This window comes from Saccostrea cucullata, unplaced genomic scaffold (assembly GCF_032062105.1).
Source record: "Saccostrea cucullata isolate Sc308-1 unplaced genomic scaffold, CSIRO_AGI_Scuc_v1 ctg558, whole genome shotgun sequence".
Taxonomy (NCBI): Eukaryota; Metazoa; Mollusca; class Bivalvia; order Ostreida; family Ostreidae; genus Saccostrea; species Saccostrea cuccullata.
The window spans coordinates 79,289-97,101 of NW_026920386.1; the positions used below are offsets into that span (position 1 = coordinate 79,289).

The 17,813-nt window shown below is 33.9% G+C and overlaps 1 protein-coding gene across 10 annotated transcripts in view; it reads right to left on the bottom strand.

Moving 5' to 3' along the window:
• The window catches only part of LOC134247940 (neuron navigator 3-like), a 139,918-nt gene that overhangs the window by 54,066 nt on the left and 68,039 nt on the right, over positions 1-17,813 (bottom strand). For all 10 annotated transcript variants that reach the window (XM_062730363.1, XM_062730340.1, XM_062730354.1 and 7 more), the window contains exons 4-6: positions 11,915-11,987; positions 10,983-11,181; positions 8,645-8,823 (exon numbers count right to left, since the gene is read on the bottom strand). In XM_062730363.1, the coding sequence (XP_062586347.1) occupies positions 8,645-8,823; positions 10,983-11,181; positions 11,915-11,987 (451 nt within the window). The remainder of the gene's footprint in view (positions 1-8,644; positions 8,824-10,982; positions 11,182-11,914; positions 11,988-17,813) is intronic.

The window sequence follows — 17,813 nt, forward strand, 5'->3', positions numbered from 1 at the left end:
AAATTAATGCATCAGCTATTTGAGCCACACAAGGTGATGAAATTCTCGCCCACAATCCAGGTTAAATGTATATCAAGAAACACAACACACAGAGAAAGTATGACCCAGGTGTCACCTTACACCGGGGTCCTCTGAAGTGTGAAAATGAGAAATGGAGGGACATGAATGGAGATTATATATGGAAACTACATATACCAGTGTCGATTTCACAGAAACAATGCACGTCAAAAGATTAGTATTCCGAGAATGTTTCCTAAATATATCCAGTTACAAATTTCGGTTGTAAGTGTTTTGCAATTGTAATGAGGAAATATTTTTTTCGATAGATATAATGGGTTTAAAAATATATCCCAAAAGTCTTTGATGTTTTCCAAGTGCAAAGTCTGTGTAATCCTGATGTTTAGGAAATCTTGACCCGTTATGTAATATTACTCTGTATTTCCGTAACTTTCAGTTTCCTTCCCACGACATAGTAGAAATTATGCTGTTCAATTGAATGGAAACCACTTCTATTGTGAACTTATAAATAAATAAATGACAGTTCATTTAATTGCATTTTTATAATCTGTGTTCAAAAAAAAATATTTCAAATTTTTAACCAAATTTCATTAATCATTTTGACATACATTATATTCCTATAACCATCTCTTTTACATGATTTAATACTTGTACATCCAAAATAGATAAACATGATCAGAACTTGACACCTGATTTAAACAGGTAGACAAATACAATTGTCGACTTAAGCTGCCACAAAGTTCTTTTTTTCTGCGGCAACGGAGCAATTTCCATGTCACACAGCGACAGTTGACAAAACCCCAGTAACCTTAGAAGCCTGAGACTTGCAATTCTCTGATCCCTACAATTTTTTTTTGAAACTAAAAATGGGCCTAAAAATCTAATGTCTCTCCTAATTCTATATGATTATTTCCTTAGGGTCTATACCCAATACAATATACATTTTCAAAAAAATATATCAATGGCAACTTACCAAAATATGGAGAATATACATGTGCATGTTGCAATCCTGAATTTATCCAAGACATGGTAGCTATATTTTCTATTTTCCTCAAAAACCTCACAATTTGAAAAAACTTTCCTAGCTGCTAAATCATTAATACATTACATGAATGAAAACACAAATCATGATAGCTGTGTTTACAGTTGTATATTTGTAGTATTTTGCCATTTCTGGATGATCTATTTTCTTTTGGGAGTAAGTGGGCATGACTCGACCCTTTCTTTCCCATTCACGTTATCAATACTGTATATATATCCTATAACTGACAAGTGAGACAATATCACAGCTAAAATTCCTCTGACAATCTCAAGAACAAAATTAATTTTCACTTCCTAACTCCTTTGTTCCAAATATAGAGCTTTTGAATTCCACTGTTACATGCAGAAATATTTTTCTATCTTTAAGAAACTATTGAAAGGCATGCATATTGCCAATATCTTTTATAAGAAATGCAACGAAATTAAATTTTTCAAACACTTTGGTCCCCAATCAAATTCAATATTATCCTTTGAATTCAATGTACAAAATATTTTGTAATGATTAAGGATATATTATATAACACTCTTGAAATGACCACCTGGCAATATAGATTCTGTAAAAATATTACTTCAATTGGATACTTTGACCAACTTATAAAAGAAAAACTTGTTTTACAAATCAAAAAATTAAAAACCTGAGTATCAAATTCTGTAGAAAAAATCCACAGATTTATTTTCAATCAACTGATTTACAAGATAAAAAACATTTTGCTTACCGTTCATTAACTGGGGGGTACAACAAAAATATTTTTGTCTTTTTGTCGTTATAATCAATACATCTTGGCTTTGCTACACAAGAAACAATAGGCCAGCTATCAATCCCTTGTACATACATCAAGCAGAAATCAATCCAGTCTATACACCAGATAAGATGGCTATCAACAGATTTAGGGGGGATCTTTTAAAACCTGTATAATAGTTTGGCAAATAGAAATGTCCTAGACTTTACAGGCATTTATTTGTTCCTTTGGAAGGATGCAAATTGTTTGTGTCAACATCTGCCTTGCAGTGGCATCTTTTACAAGGAAATTTATAAGTGCAAGCATGACTGTTTTCCTTGATGTTTATTTTGTATATGTAAACAAATAAAATTACCATTGTAGAGTTATCCCCCTTTAAACATTTTGTAATAAATGTCTAAAAGTGCAGTAAAATGGAATTTTGATAGGGATTTGAATATCTTGGATAATTTTGAAATCTCTTATAATAACAGCATTATAAAGTGTACAAAAAAGTTACCTGAAAGAGCAAACATTTGAAATGCCATTCCTTCCAGTAATTCAATGTGCTTAAAGTGTACACAGTCACTTGAAATCAATCAAAAGTTCCATTTCACCAAAAAACCTTGAAACTTGGCATAACTGATCCCTATTCAAACATAATCCATAAAACCCTCTGATCATCAAAAGGTGCAGCTAGGGGATAAGTTGACCACAAATCTTTTAAACTTTCAATATATGATCCATCTTTCAAATGCTTCACCTTCCCTTTCACATAGGAAAAGTTTACTATGGTTTTCAGATCATAAGGTTCAAGAATGCATCAAAGTACATCGCAGATTAATTCTCTAGCCTTGCACTAGCTGTCTTGAACCAATGATTCTGATAATGAATTTATTTTTGACATTTTTTCATGGTCATTTCCTGACAAAAGGGGTGGATCTGGGTATTATTGAATATCAGGTATCTAGGTAAAAACATGTGATAAAACCCAAATTAACTCTGGCTTCTAGCAGATAAGGAATGTCTTTTTCTCCTCCTTTGATGTTTGATAACAGGTCAACAATGGGCCATGTTTACCTGTTCAGGTGCAAAGTTGTTAGTACTTATGTGGGCAAACAAACAGCTGCAATTAAAAGACCCCAAACAAGATTAAAATCTTTTGCTTCCAAAGCTGTTAACTTTCATAAAAGATGATTATCAGGTGTAATAAAACCCACAGCTGGCTTTGACCTTTGGCTTTTTACATGAATAAGGCCAGGTGTTGCTAAAAGTTAACATGACCCAACTGCAATGTACCTTTGACTTTCATCCAATAGTGAAAAGAATTCAAGGCCAAAGTCCCATACTTTTAACCTTACACTTGATTAATTGTTCTGCATTATTAACTGCTGACTAAGCACTGTCCTCCCAGCATTTAGCCCCTCCCCCCCATTCTTTTGAATTTAAATTTTATTTTTCAAAATAACTCATATATAATTTTGAATTTCAATACCTGATTATCAAAACATTTATACAAATGTTTACAATATCCATGTAAACATACTAAATTCCTTTCCCTCTATAAAAGTCAGTCATCTTTCTTGATCATGTACCATAAACATATATACAACTACTCACCATGCATTACATCTGTCAATTCCCAATCATAAACCCTCCAATGATCCCCCATCACAGTATAGTCACAAACTCAAACAAGTTTATTTACCCTAGTGTAATGATCATGTAACCTAATGGAAAATTAAATAAACTTTGTAGATTCACATAGCAATTACCTGGGGTGGATTAACTGATAAAAGGATAAAGATAACACCACCAAAGGAAAGGACAGGGGAAGATTAAACCACCTAAATGACCATTAACCTACACCTTGTGATATCTACTATAAATATATACATGGTTATCTTTCCTGATCCTTCCTGCAGCTATATATAGTGAAAGGGATTAATTACAGAATATTTTTATCCCAGATTTGATGGACTTGGAACAGCTCAAAGGTTTAACATCAATGATCTCCACCCATTTTTACACTAATATTGTTGTAAAGCCTAAATCTTATATTTAGCTATTTCCAATATCAAGTGAGTTAAGGCTAAATATTGATATTTTTATATTAATGGCTAATTTATATATATGGTTCAAATTGATTTTCTGATACATACTCAGTACCCACAATTTATTAATGCAAGTGCACATTATGACGTCATATTATGACGTCATTGTTCTCTCCCATTCAAGGTAATAAATCATATAAACAAAATCACGTCGGCGCAAGGGCCTATCCTATCTAAATTAAAATAATCAATGTATAATATTAAAGTGAATACTAAAATTGCTGCACAAATCCTATGCAGGAACCTTACCCTGGACACTGAATTTTTTGCTATCATTTGCACTGCCGACATTAGTGCAGCAATATCTTAAATCCTTGGAATATCCTGTATTTTAATACCTCTGTAAAACAAAGAAATAGGCTTGAAGCGATTTTGTTGATGTTTGTATAAACATCTCACAATGTTTGACGTCATAATGTGTACTGGCTATCGCATGTCGTGGGTACCAAGAATGTATTAGAAAACAAGTCTTAGCATTTTTTCGGTAGGTAGAGCAATTAGAATTTAATTAGATATTTTGTATAGAAATTTCCATATGTAGCCTTAACTCACATGCGTACTTTTTACTTCCCACAATGTTTGACTCCAACCATTTCCAAAGAGAACAATCTCTGCCAGCCTGGCCTTTCTATTCTGAAGCTCCCCGACTTTGCTATTCAGCTCAAATTCAGTTTCTAATCACCCCATACTGTTAAAGATCTAAGCTCTCTGTATTTAGAAGAATTAGCAGGAATTTGCCAGTAGAAACATCTGTGTATCTGTCTTAATGTCTTCCATTCATGGACCCAGCAGGACAGAGACAGTAATGGATCAGGGAATTAAAGTACCAAGTTTTGTTTGGGTCATTCTAACCTCAGGGAAAAATAAAAACATAAACTGATACATGTCTACCTTAATGTAAAAAAAAAAATTTTGGAGTAGTCATGCTATAACTTACCAATATATTTCAGCATTATTCCCTATATAAATGCTCAACACCATTATAAATTTCCTTCTACCAAAAATACTATTCCTACTAATTTTTATAGCGTAAGTCGGCAAACCAAGATGACCTCTTTTATCCACATCACATTAATATAAACAAAATTTCCCCATCCATCATATTCCAGCTAAACAACTTTGTTCTACGTAAGACACTGATGCACAAAGGTCAAAAGATGTTAAGAGCTGGGTTCAAGCATCTATCAATGTTATTTTAAGTATAATTTGAGGACATTAAAAATGATAGTCATCACAGCTAATAACTATAATAATGCACATGACACTTCATAGTTAAAAAAATGTTCTCAGAGTGAATTGTGAACTGAGTGAAAATGATTGTTAAAATAGATGCCTATAGTAAGTATAATCTCACTGGTATAAAGGGGGGGGATACATTAAAACACACTTATATAGCAAGCATGCTTATAAATAATGATTTGATGCTTACAGTAGTTATATTTCATTCTTCAAGTCTTGAAATATTTTTTCAAACTTAACAGATATAACATATATATAACATTTATAACGAAACAAAATCATCTTTTCTGGGCACTTCATTTTACTGTTTCAAAATTATAGAAACATCTTCCTTGCCTGCTACTTACCTCTTGAACTTTCAAATGAAGTTCAAATGAAGGTTTATTTCACACATGGTAATTTGATTTTTTTCCCTTGTTCATTTGCAAATGTTTATTACAATTAACTCACAACACTCAATAGTAATTTAAAACTCCTATCCATACATTTCAGAAGTCAAACACATTACATTTGTGAAAGGTAGATTTTTAAAATTGGTTCAAACCAAAGTTCATTAAGTTCATACTCGAAACAAAGACAGTTTGGAAGTCCTCTCATATAAATACCCTGCACAGTCAGAACATCAAATACCCTCTACAAATACACTACAGATTATTAGTTGACCAGTGACCATTAGAATCCATATAGCCCAGGACAAACAATGGGGGCCCAGGCACTCAAAAATTCATAGAGCTACACATTATTAAACCATTAAAGTCTGATATTTTTATCTACATTGCGAATCAACATTAATTCCCAAGCATGTGGACATAGTACCACTTCTGATTAAGTTGTATACCACTGTTACCTTGTTGGAATTTTGTTACCCCCATTTATTAAATCTTGGAATTATTTACGATAGCATTGTATGCCTGATAATGAAAAATGTTATCTTAAGACTGTTGCATTAACATTCTTCTCCTATGATGGCCATTGAGACAGTGATAAATTTTCTCATAGCAACAAATAGAGGGTCCATCTGTCCTGTGTCTGTCTACTCTAACACAACTGTCTTGATTTCTCTCTCTCTCTATTTCTCTTTTTCTCTCTCTTACCCCACTGATAAAATACTTGCCCTGGTCATGGAAAACAAAAGTTCATCTGACATAAAAAGATCCAATTTCCTTCCTATAAATCACAGTCCTTCACAACAATTTGTATTCCAGTGAGCCTGCATCCATTAAAGAGGTGTTTCTTTGTTTTCCAAAATAAACACAACATTGATTTCCATCTGAATTTAGACAGTGCCCTGTTCATAAAAGTTTATCAACAAAATTCATCTAGTATTCCTTTGTATGGATAAAGAGCATGTGATCCAATATCTGGGGTCCTTAGACTGGGGATCAATCAAGTGCACCCAAAATCTATACCCTCCTCAAAGAGCACCTGTTATACAGCAAATCGAACAAGCCCATCACTTCTACAGAGGACACAGGTACATATAAAACACAATATAAATTATACACAAGAAAATCAAAAATCCATTCACGGCATTAAAGCCCCAATCACTTTTTGTGTCTACAAGGGTGGAAAAATCTACTGACATGTAGGTTCCCAGTATACAAAGAAAATTGACTTTTTGTCCATTTAAGCATTGAGAAATGATGGAAGCGTATAATTATTCCTGGAGTTTAAATGTTTTTGATGGAGGGGTATGACAAAGTCCCTGATCAGCAGGGGAAGAGGGTTTAATAATAACAAGTGTTGACACCCACTGAGGGTCCAAATTCCTTACCTAATACCGATCAACAAAGCCAATCTAAAGAGATTATTTTGACGGAAACACATCGCAGTATATCGGCTCACAGTCTCAAAATAAAAATTTCTCTGAGGACACTTCCATATTAGAGAGTGCGTATGATTAATACCAGTTAATTGAAATGGGTCCTGGCTTCACACTTCGATGAAAACACAATTACATCATTTACTTTTTCCACTTTTGTTAATGTTCTCCCAGACAAGTAAAAATGTCAAAGGACAATTTTGTGCAAAGAGAAGCCTTTATGACATCATAAAAACTACACTGTTTGATTTCTGAGTAATCTTTTATCAAGGGGACAAAATTCTTCCTAGTAAACAAAGGTCAAATTAACACAGAGAAATTATGAAGAGTTCATTAATTTAACTGCAAATCTTAACAAAAATCAAATTGCCATCATCTGATTGAATGAAAACTATGCCTTTAAGCACAGAACAATATCTCTTTTTGATTAAACATTTTCATGCAGAAAACAATTTAACAAACTTCATATTCAGAACATGCTTTGCCTGAAGCAATAATGAGGTTTTGTTTTACAGCCATTTAAGAAAAAAAATTCTATATCCTACAATTAATTTTAAAATTATTTCATGTGACACTATACACTTATTTATAGAAAGTGTGCGAAAAAAATTGATGAAATCTTTGTTTATTGCAAATCTGAGAGAAACCTAGCACTTTATAAAACCCCTTTTTACCAAATGATGCATTATGTTTTCACCTTGGATATATAATGGTTTCATGTTCTGACGATTTGAGATGACATTCAGTTGAGTTTTAAATCTATTTAATCAACATTAACGTTGTATAATTACCTGTGAATTATTTGATAATTCCCCAGTGAAAATAGTTTTAAGTCAAACTGATAGAATCATTTTGATTTATTGCTTTAAACTTCCTATAAAAGACTTTAAACCTACATGGTAGAATATATCCTATGCACTTCATCTTTGTGCTACCTTAAAATCTGGAGACTTGCAGTTCCATTTTTTCTTTCACCTTGATTTTTTTTAATACCCTCAATATAATGTATTTATATTACCAAGTTTATACTTAGAACATATGCACCTTGACTGGTTTGTGTAAGATTATGTAATTCAGGTTTTGTATAATTTAATGATTTTATAAAACAGTTCCTATATCAAGAGCATATTTAGTATCCTGTACCATGTATTATGTCACATCTTGTCAAGAACAGGAACTCTGTCTAGACTTTCAAATTTAATCAGTCACAAGATGATTTTACAAATATTTAGGATTTAATGAAATAATGAAAAAAATTTTTGCTCTAGTTGGCAGCTTAAAGCATCATTGGCAATGACCTGATTTTACATCTATATATATACAACAAATTGATAATTACAATACTACAACTGTTGCCCCCTATTCTTCCTTTGTAGGCATCTTTTTCTTTAATTATCCTACACACCATCTTAATGTTGTCTGAAGGCTTAATTAAACTGCATTAAAACATGCAACTTCATTTTGAGCTAGATTTTGATATCAATTTGAAAACTATGCATACATGTATATATAGCCAATTAGCAAAGCTTCATTTCTACTAGATATTAGCCCAAATACTATTTTAAGAGCTAAATGGCATTTTGATCAACTTGAAATTGACTTGAAATTAACTTGAATTTACCCAAGGTGACATTATTCTGAGTGCTGACTTGAGTAATGCTGAAAATGACTTGAAATCAACTTGACTTTACCTGAGGTGACATTGTTGTTCTGCTGGTTGAGTTGAGCTTTATTTCTATCACTTGAGGTTGGAGTTGAGCGACTACTGCGGGCGTTGTTGAGGTTGGAATTACTGTGTGACCCACTTTCTTTACTGGAAGGGTTGGTTATTGTTGGACATTTACTCCCCTTGTTAAATGGAGATGGTAACCTACAATACATTTACAAATTGAATTCAAAAATCATGCAGTTCCACGATTTGGTGTAAATCCCTTTAAAATGAAAATCACATCAAAATTATATACACATAATTTGTGTCCTTATAGAAAGAGCAAATAAATGATAAATCTATCATAAACAGAAGAGCATTTTTCTGTTTTGAAATCAAACCCATCACTTACCATTACAAACAGCTAAATTAATAATAACATATGTCCCTAAAAAAAGGACAAGGTCAGAAGTGTCCGCATTAGATGGCACTTGATTTATTTTTGAGTATACAGGAATAAAATCTTTGTCTAATCAATAATTTTTTTTTTTGTTGCCGGAAGAATATTTTTGCAAAATATCAGGAAGCATGTATATTGAAAAGCTTGGACTCGTGGCTAGTCCAATTTGTTTACCATCCTGTATCAACAACAACAAACCCAGATCTGAATTACGACCCAACACAAAGGTCACAGCCTCACAGTCAAAACACAGGAAGTAACCCCAACCAGGAAGTAAAACAAAGGTCAAGGACAAAAACAGGAAGTTGATGGAAATCATCTAGGTCCTCTCCTGTTCTCCATCGCAGAAAAAAAAACTTTCTTCTACAGAGCAAGTGTAAGTGCAAGAGCAATTGAATTAAGTATTTGTGTAAGCAAAAAGGCCTAAAAATAATCCCTTTTCAAAAACAAAGCACTCTAACTCTCAATCAGATCTTACGCACAGATAAGATATACACAACTAAATGCAAATTATAGACATTATCTTTTCTGGTTTTTTGTAAACAGAAGGATCACTTTTGGAAACACAACTTTTCACTTCACCTGCCTGAGTTGTTTCTAGTGTCTTACACGATGAACACTTTACAGCAACCATGAACAGCTGCAGACAGAGAAATGTATACACTGGTACCATTCAAACAGTGAGAAATTTCGTGAAAATCAAAGTTTTCAAGTTTTCTAAAATCTTTTGAACGAGCATGTTTTCTCGATGATTTTGGCCAAAAGAGATGCACCAAGAACCTTTTTACAACATTCATCTCTCCTTACCTTCTCTGATCTCTTCAAAGACTCCAGAAAGTTGTGAAAACAAAGTCAAATTTCAAAGAGAAAGTTCACACTTAAGAGAAACACAACCATCTAGAGGTTTTTGGCACCAATAAAGATCATTTCCTTGTATCTCTAGCAATCAGATATATGGCTCACAGAAAAGGTCAGTGATTTCTCAGAAGCTGGTCAAACAAGCCCACTATCTCTCCCACCAGATACATCCATTAGTTACATTATTCATATGCAAGAGGCTTCCTCAAATTTTATACCCCTGTTTCACTGAAATTGAAGACAAAGAAATTGTCTTGGAGAAGTCAATGAACAATAGGTCAGGAAGAAGGCTTCAAATCAGGGCGCTAACTAGAAATGCCGAAGAAAACCCTAAAGTTCTGCAAATGAATTAAATTTTGGTCATTAACAAGCTATAAGGATTTAGCAGGGAATTTCTTCTTTCTCTTGATGCTGGGAAGTTTGATTGACATAACCATTAGTGCTAGGTTTTATAGCAGGACATAGGTTAAAGGATTAATCAGGGAACCAATTAAATGTTAATTCAAGAGTCAGGGGATAACAGTGGGAGGGGGGATTAGTTCCCCTCCCCTGCTTTGTCCAGGCTATAAAGGGGTCAGCCCAAGTGACCTTTGGACAGGTGACCAAATAAATTCATCACTGCCAGCCAATCCAACTGCCTTTCTCAAAGAAAACAATTCCATATCTAATTTGGATAAGTATGTACTTTATGATGTACACTAAGTGTGCAAAATTTACCTGCACATAAAAGTTCACATGCATATAAATAAACAGAAATTACAGTGGAGCCTAGTTTATCCGAACGCTTTGGTTCCTAGTTAATTTGTTCAGATATGTGAAGCGTCCGGATATCTGAATTACCAGTTAAACAAGACAAAATGACTTTTAAAAATTCTGTTCTGATGAAAAATCATCCGGACACTGAAGCTTCCGGATTAACTGAAGGTCCACTGTATTTCGTACATTCAATTCTGAAGGAATCAGTCAGTATAAAAAAATGATGTCCCCAAGAATCTGTATAATTCCAAGAATCTACACCCCCCCCCCCAAAAATATTAATGATTCCTCTGTACTATATACCCACCTAGATAGGGATTCGCCTCCATTGAGCTGGGGTGTGTGTCTGCCTTGCTGAGTGAGGTGGTGGTTGTCTGGAGTGCTCTCCCCTGGTTGGGCCTTAGCTGGTTCCTGTCCCTGTCGTAGTTTAGCCTTCTGCTGCTGCTGGTAGCGTGACAAGCTGTAGAACAGCCCTAGTATGGATTTTAAATTCCCATCTCTAATGTCTGCAAATAAGAGGATCACATGAGATGCACACACTGTGTCTCGGCAATTAAAATGCAGAAGTGTGCATGAAAACCACTTAAAGATCTGCTTCAAATAAGACTTAAAGAGCCATCTATTTGATAATTAATTTTTTGTTGGACACTTCCAAGTGGCGCTGGTATTATGAAAGAAATCTGGATCATGGAGGATATCTTAAACAAAATTCTCTACTACATGTACAAATGAGGAAATCTTGTTTAGCTTTTCATGTCGAAACAGGAAGCCATTGAAATGTTTACAAACCGAACAACAAAATGCAACACTTTCCCAAACGCAAGTTAAGTGCATATTACTTGAAGAAGGAAACCGGTTGCCAACAGATTTTTAAAATTTGAACGTGAGAATCACAACTTTCTCAACAATTAATTTTTTTCTCGCGTAGAATACATTTCTTTAGCTAACAAAAGAAGAAAAGAATTTTTTGTCTCACTTTTAAATTGAGGTATGTTTTCACAGTTATGACTAAAACCTAAAAACAAGCCAAAATATAAATCTATCCTGCTTTATCAAATGCAATTAGCTATTATGGTCTAGATGTTTAATAATATTAATTAATTTCTAGGCTTTCATATGGATCAAGAAAATTCATTCTTTAACATTTTAAATTTATCATGATATTTGATTTATCATTATTTTCATTTTTTTTTATTTAATTTGAAAATATTTAAGATTGCCATGGATCAAAAATTTTACCCTTTGCACAAAGTCCTTCAATGTTAACTCCTAGACCAGCCAGGAATGCTAGACACTTGTTAATGTTATCAACCTGTAAAATAAAAAAAAAAATTGTCATTTAAAAAGAATTCCAGATTCAAAGAACATTGCATAACAAAATATTTAAGAGGGTGTCAAATATATTCATGTACAGACATAAGAATTTTGACAGGAGAAATTTGATATACTTGAAATCGATTTTAATTAAAGACAAGAATACAAGTAGAATATTTCCAAATTTTTCAAATGAAGATCAAAAGTTTATGAGCTACTAGAATACTTGTAAAACTTTTCTCCCCATTAATCCCTAGAATATTTGCTTACTCATAAAATTCTGTTTAAAATTACACCTTTTTTGTCTCATATCTCTGGCACATAAATACAAGACTAATGTTTCTTCCAGTGATAGTAAACTTTCACCACCAGCAATGACTCAGCTGAGAGAAAAACCATTAAACAGAAGAGAGGAAATATTAGGAGCTTCCAGTTACAATATAGATCCAGATAATTCAATAATCTTTAATGATTGGTCAGAATAGCTCTTCTATCACACAAATCCCGGACTATCTATACAGAACACTGAGTCATTTCATGGAGAGAGAGAGGGGAAAACTGACACAAAATCAATCTTTGTGAAGATCAGCAAATAATTTAGTCACCTATTTAACAGGTGCTTTGTTGAACAATTATCCAATTTATTCACAAATCCGCTGATTACAAGTGTTTCTGTTCGTTAATGATGAGAAGAATCATGGGACGTGGGTAAAGTGATTGCGGGGAAAAACTTTGTGTATTCTGATAAACACAGCAATTTAAAATGATTTATGCATAAAAATTGATGATTTCAATTCCCAATAATTACGTAATTGATAACGGGAATTTATTGCCTTTTTCAATTACTCATTCGATGCTTTTGCAATTTTAATTTGCTGTCTTTTGCATGTCACCTGAATCTCTGACAGGTGATTGCCTTACAAATTAACATCACATGTGAAAAAAAGTTTGGATCTACAGAAATAAAACCTCACCAAAAAAATGTTCAAATTAGATAAATTTCAAATCAGTATTTCTAGCTCAATGGAAGAGTTTATGGAGATATTGATACATTACTGGGTTTTTTAAAAATATCACTTAAAGGCAAAATATCGTTTATAAAAATCAAGATATATAAAATTATCAATATAGGAACTAAAAATAGCAAACAATAGATCATAAATGATAATTAAGTTTTACAAATCATTTCAATGACTGTATGGTCGGCTGTGTTTGATGTGTTACCACTCAATACTGATTACCCAGAATTTACTACTAATGGTACTGATAATCACAGCTTCAATGAGCTCTGCGTGTCACAGCGACATTGCACCATTCTCTAGCGAGACTCCAGAGAGCAAATATTCTATTGTAGACAAACAATCTAACTGTTATGAAGCACTTTTTGTCTGGCAAGAGATAGCTACAAATTTAATAATTGAGTGAATCACCGACTCCCCCTTTCATGGCAGACAATGCTTGCTGGTAAATCTTGTAGTAAATTTAGTTGCTGAAAACAGAGGGACTCTAATTTGACTAAAGTACTTTCAACATGACATGTTTCCTAATGATGTGCATGCAAGATTTTTATTAAAAGAACACAGCAATACATAATGAAGTCCTAATTAAATGATGCCCATAATGTGTGCTTGCATATTTTTTTTCTGTCTTTCACATTTCAATTCTACACAGGGCTCTCTCATCCTATCTTCTTTTGCTAGAACCAATGTGGCACTTTCTCAGCTGTTTCTGTAATTGACAATTTAACTGCTAATTGTGTCTGAGCCCTTCCAAACTCTTCTCTTCCTGGAGAACATGGTCCACCACACATTTCTTTCCTTTACAAGAACCATTAACCTCCGGCCAATAATCATCATCTGCATATTCATGTCTTCCCTCATTGCCTAATGGACCATACATCACCCACTCCAAGGGAGGCAGCAAGGCAAACAGGACAATGATTTAAGATGGTGTCCTTGTCAGGTCATTGTGTGCAGCTGAATTGTGTAGAGCACAAGACAGTGCCTGGCTAACTGTCAGATTTGACAAACAGCTGAGTAGACAGCCAGACCTTAGAGCCAAGGACTCCTAAATCACCATAGAGCAATGAGGATGCATCTGAGTGGACAATCGGACCACAGAGTCAAGGACTCCTAAATCACACACAGCAATGAGTTGCAGCTGAGTGGACATTCAGACTGAGAGTCAAGGGCCCCCCTAAATCACTCAGCAATGAGATGCAGATGTTGAGTAATGAGGCTGAAATCTATGTCCCACCTGATTGTTTGGGCAGCTCTCCTAACAGTTTATGCCTGGTACTGTCTTGTTTATTCATCACCCTTCCTGTAATAAGCTTCCTATAGCTACATTTGTTTTGTTTTTATCAAGATCAGCTAAACCTACAGTTTATTAAACGTCCCTGCAGTTATCTTCCAACGAGATTGGAAATAATGAAAACCTTTGCAACTCTTTTTCCAGTATTTAGCACAGACAAAAAATCCTTTCACTTCTCAAGGCAATAAAATCCCTGCCGAATGATAAAATTAGCTCATTTTAAAAATCCTTGAAACAAGACAAAAACTCTAGAAACTCAATGCTACCATTCTGTACCTGCTTCAACCCTAATGCATTTAATCTATTTAATCCCTATCACCCCATTCAGGAAACAGATCCATTTGACGACAATGCCCAAGGTGACATGTATTCAAGCACCTGTCAATAAGACATTGGCCCCACCTAATGTATTGCCATCCTCAACAAAAAAATGTTGGTGGTGGATAAAAAAGGATTAAAATGTTTGCATGCCACATAATCCCAACCTATAGTAAATCATGAATGCTTAACCAAATTACATGCAACAAAATCATGAACAATGTAATATATGGTCTTTTTCTTGCAAATATCAAGTTCTTAAATTTGAGATTACAGCAAAACTCGTTTAGTACAAACATGGATATTGCGAATTTACGAATACAGCGAAGTCATCTTGGATCCCTTGCTATATCAAATTAAATGAATTTCTCATACAGTTATAACGAATTACAGATACAGAGAAGTAATTTCATAGGTCCCTGTGACTTCGTTAGAACCCAGTTTTGCTGTATTTGCATAGAATGATCATGATGCTGTATTTTTACATAAATGAAAATATCAATCTCAACTTGATTATACTTGGCAAATTAAAAATATGTACCATACAGTTCTCACTAAAAGATTCAAATGACAAAAATTCAGGTGAGCAAAATTATTAATAGTCATATGATGATGAATTTTCTTATCATGTGGAAATGGCTAACAGATGAGCACAAAGTCACTACTCTGATATACAGAAATAAACATATTTATAGTTAAGTGAAAGGAATGATTATAAAATTAATTTGTTTTAAACAGATTAGCTTATGTTGTAAACAGTTTTAAACAACAGGAAATGAAATTGTAAGCGTTCAATTGAATCCATTAAGAGCATGATTGCTTTCCCCTTGTTGTACCTTTTCAATTATTGTCTTCAAAACTTGGCAAATACTGCTAAAATAAGCCAATCTAAAACACTGGCTTTATTCTTAACAAATTCACACTACAGATAAAGTGAGTACATTTCATGCATTTATTAGACATAGCTTACAACCACAGACTGCAAAACAATTAAGTCAAAACTTCAAAGAGCCCCAAAAACCTCAGCCAACTGCTCCAAATGCACATTAAATGGGGAGGAAAAACCCTGGAGTGTAATCAAATGTGGTCAAGTGAAAGCAGTTTGCACTGCTACACTGCCAGCAAGCCTCTTAATTCCCAGCTGTTCCTACAAGCATCACCAAGCTTACATCATTTTCCCCCCATCCCCTCTAAACAACAATTTACAGGTAATCCTTTTTTTTGGCCTTCCCAAACCTAACAAGCAAGAGAGACACATTCTGTAAGAAATTACAAAGTTTGTCAATTAAGGTTTGGAGGTGGAACTCACCATTCCAGGGTCTGTTCAATGGATGGAGCCATGCTGTGTATTACTTGTAATTGCCATTGTTATGCCATGAATCACTAAATATCATAAAAATTACGTAGTAATATTTCTCCTTTATAAGAGTTCAGGAAAGATTCCTATTTTTGTTGGTGTGTCAGTAAATTTGTGCTCATGCACATACTTCATATTTTCATAATTTAAAAATACAATAGAATCAACACTTTTATGGGCTTAATATAAAATAAATTCACAGAATCTACCTAGAAAAACATAAATATATATTCTATATGTTTAATAAATAATCAGGGTTGTCCGTAAGACCTAGTGGGGTGGGGGTGGGGGGGGGGATTTCCCAGTTTGATTTTCCAACCTTGATGACATATTCCCCAAATAGTCTGATATTACTCCTCATAGGGGAGGAACCCAGAACCCCCTTCTACTTTTCTAAAGTCCCCTGCTATCTCAATTCCTATGGTCAAGGTCAATCATGAAATAAGAAGTAATTATGTGTTTAATCAAGTTGTGAAAATAAAACTCCCAAAAATTGAAAATTTCAGGCCATGATCTATCCAGCATCACTAGAAACTTTGAAAACTAAATCAATACAAACTTTACCTGTCATAAAAAGTCCTCAGGATAATATATATCCAAACACTATAAAATACAGTGGCCCAGTGAAAGTACATAAACCCTCCAGCTTGTCTCACAGACACACACTAGCTAGTATAACAGTGAAGCTGCAGGCAACAGTAGCCCACAAACAGGAGTCAGGAAGGGGGTGGTGTCAAAGAGGCTTATAACACAAGCTTGTAAACACTAGCAAGCCCGTGAAAAACCGGCATGTGTTGGCAACTTAGCGGCAGTCAATGAAACTATCAGTTCTGCTCCTGATTAAACTGCTATTTAATGGACTTAAGGTATATACATTACAAAGTGTTAAATGACTATTTGATGATCTTTTATTGCAGAAATATCAGGTCCAAGGAGTTTGTGCCTGATAGATCAAAGTCATCTGCAGCATGCAACATGGTAGTGCAAAGTATCAATAAGGATACCTCAGGGTCAGAGATGACCCCCAGGGGAACCCAGGGGCATAAGATTAAAGTCAGTGACCTCATTTGTTTACAAGCAACCCTTAAATCAGACTGCCCCTTGGGGGATGGCATCAAAAGATTTGGGAACCAGCATGCTATTTCAGCAAATATTGATCAAGGTCTATCTATAGGATATTGATTATTATTAATGGGAAATCTATAATTTCAAGAAGTAATTAACATCAATTGTTGTTTACAAAAGAAACAAGACCCTCTCCTTAATCGCTGTTCTTTTTATATGAAAATTATAAATTGCAAGTTATTGAAGTCCTCTCTTGAAGTTTTGCAAAAGAACTATAGTAATGATTTAAACTGTCTGGAAACAAAATCCATACAGCCAAAAAATAATGCTTGCAGGTGGTTCAATGATAAATATATAGGCAGGCTAGCTCAGATTATCCATATATAACAAGTTTAATCTAAATTCTATCAAAATCAATTTTCATTCCCCCAATATCAATGTTAATGAGGTCCTACTAAGGTCAATAAGACACTGCATGCAATAAGGTTTTTGAACAAAAGCAAGAAATACTTTTGATGCATCTTTTAAAATTGCTCTATATCTGAAAAAACATTTTCATAGGCTTGACTATAGATTCTCTGAATAAACATAAGTCTTGGCTAAAGATTTCAACAATAAAGGAGTATGCACAAGCATCTTTTTCATATCTAAGTTTCAATAGATTATTAATTTCAGGTCAACCAAAAAACTCATGGAAGCCTCATTTTTCATAAAATATCCTCCATCTGATCTTGTTAACCCAGTATAAATCTCAGTTAATCTTCCACTGCA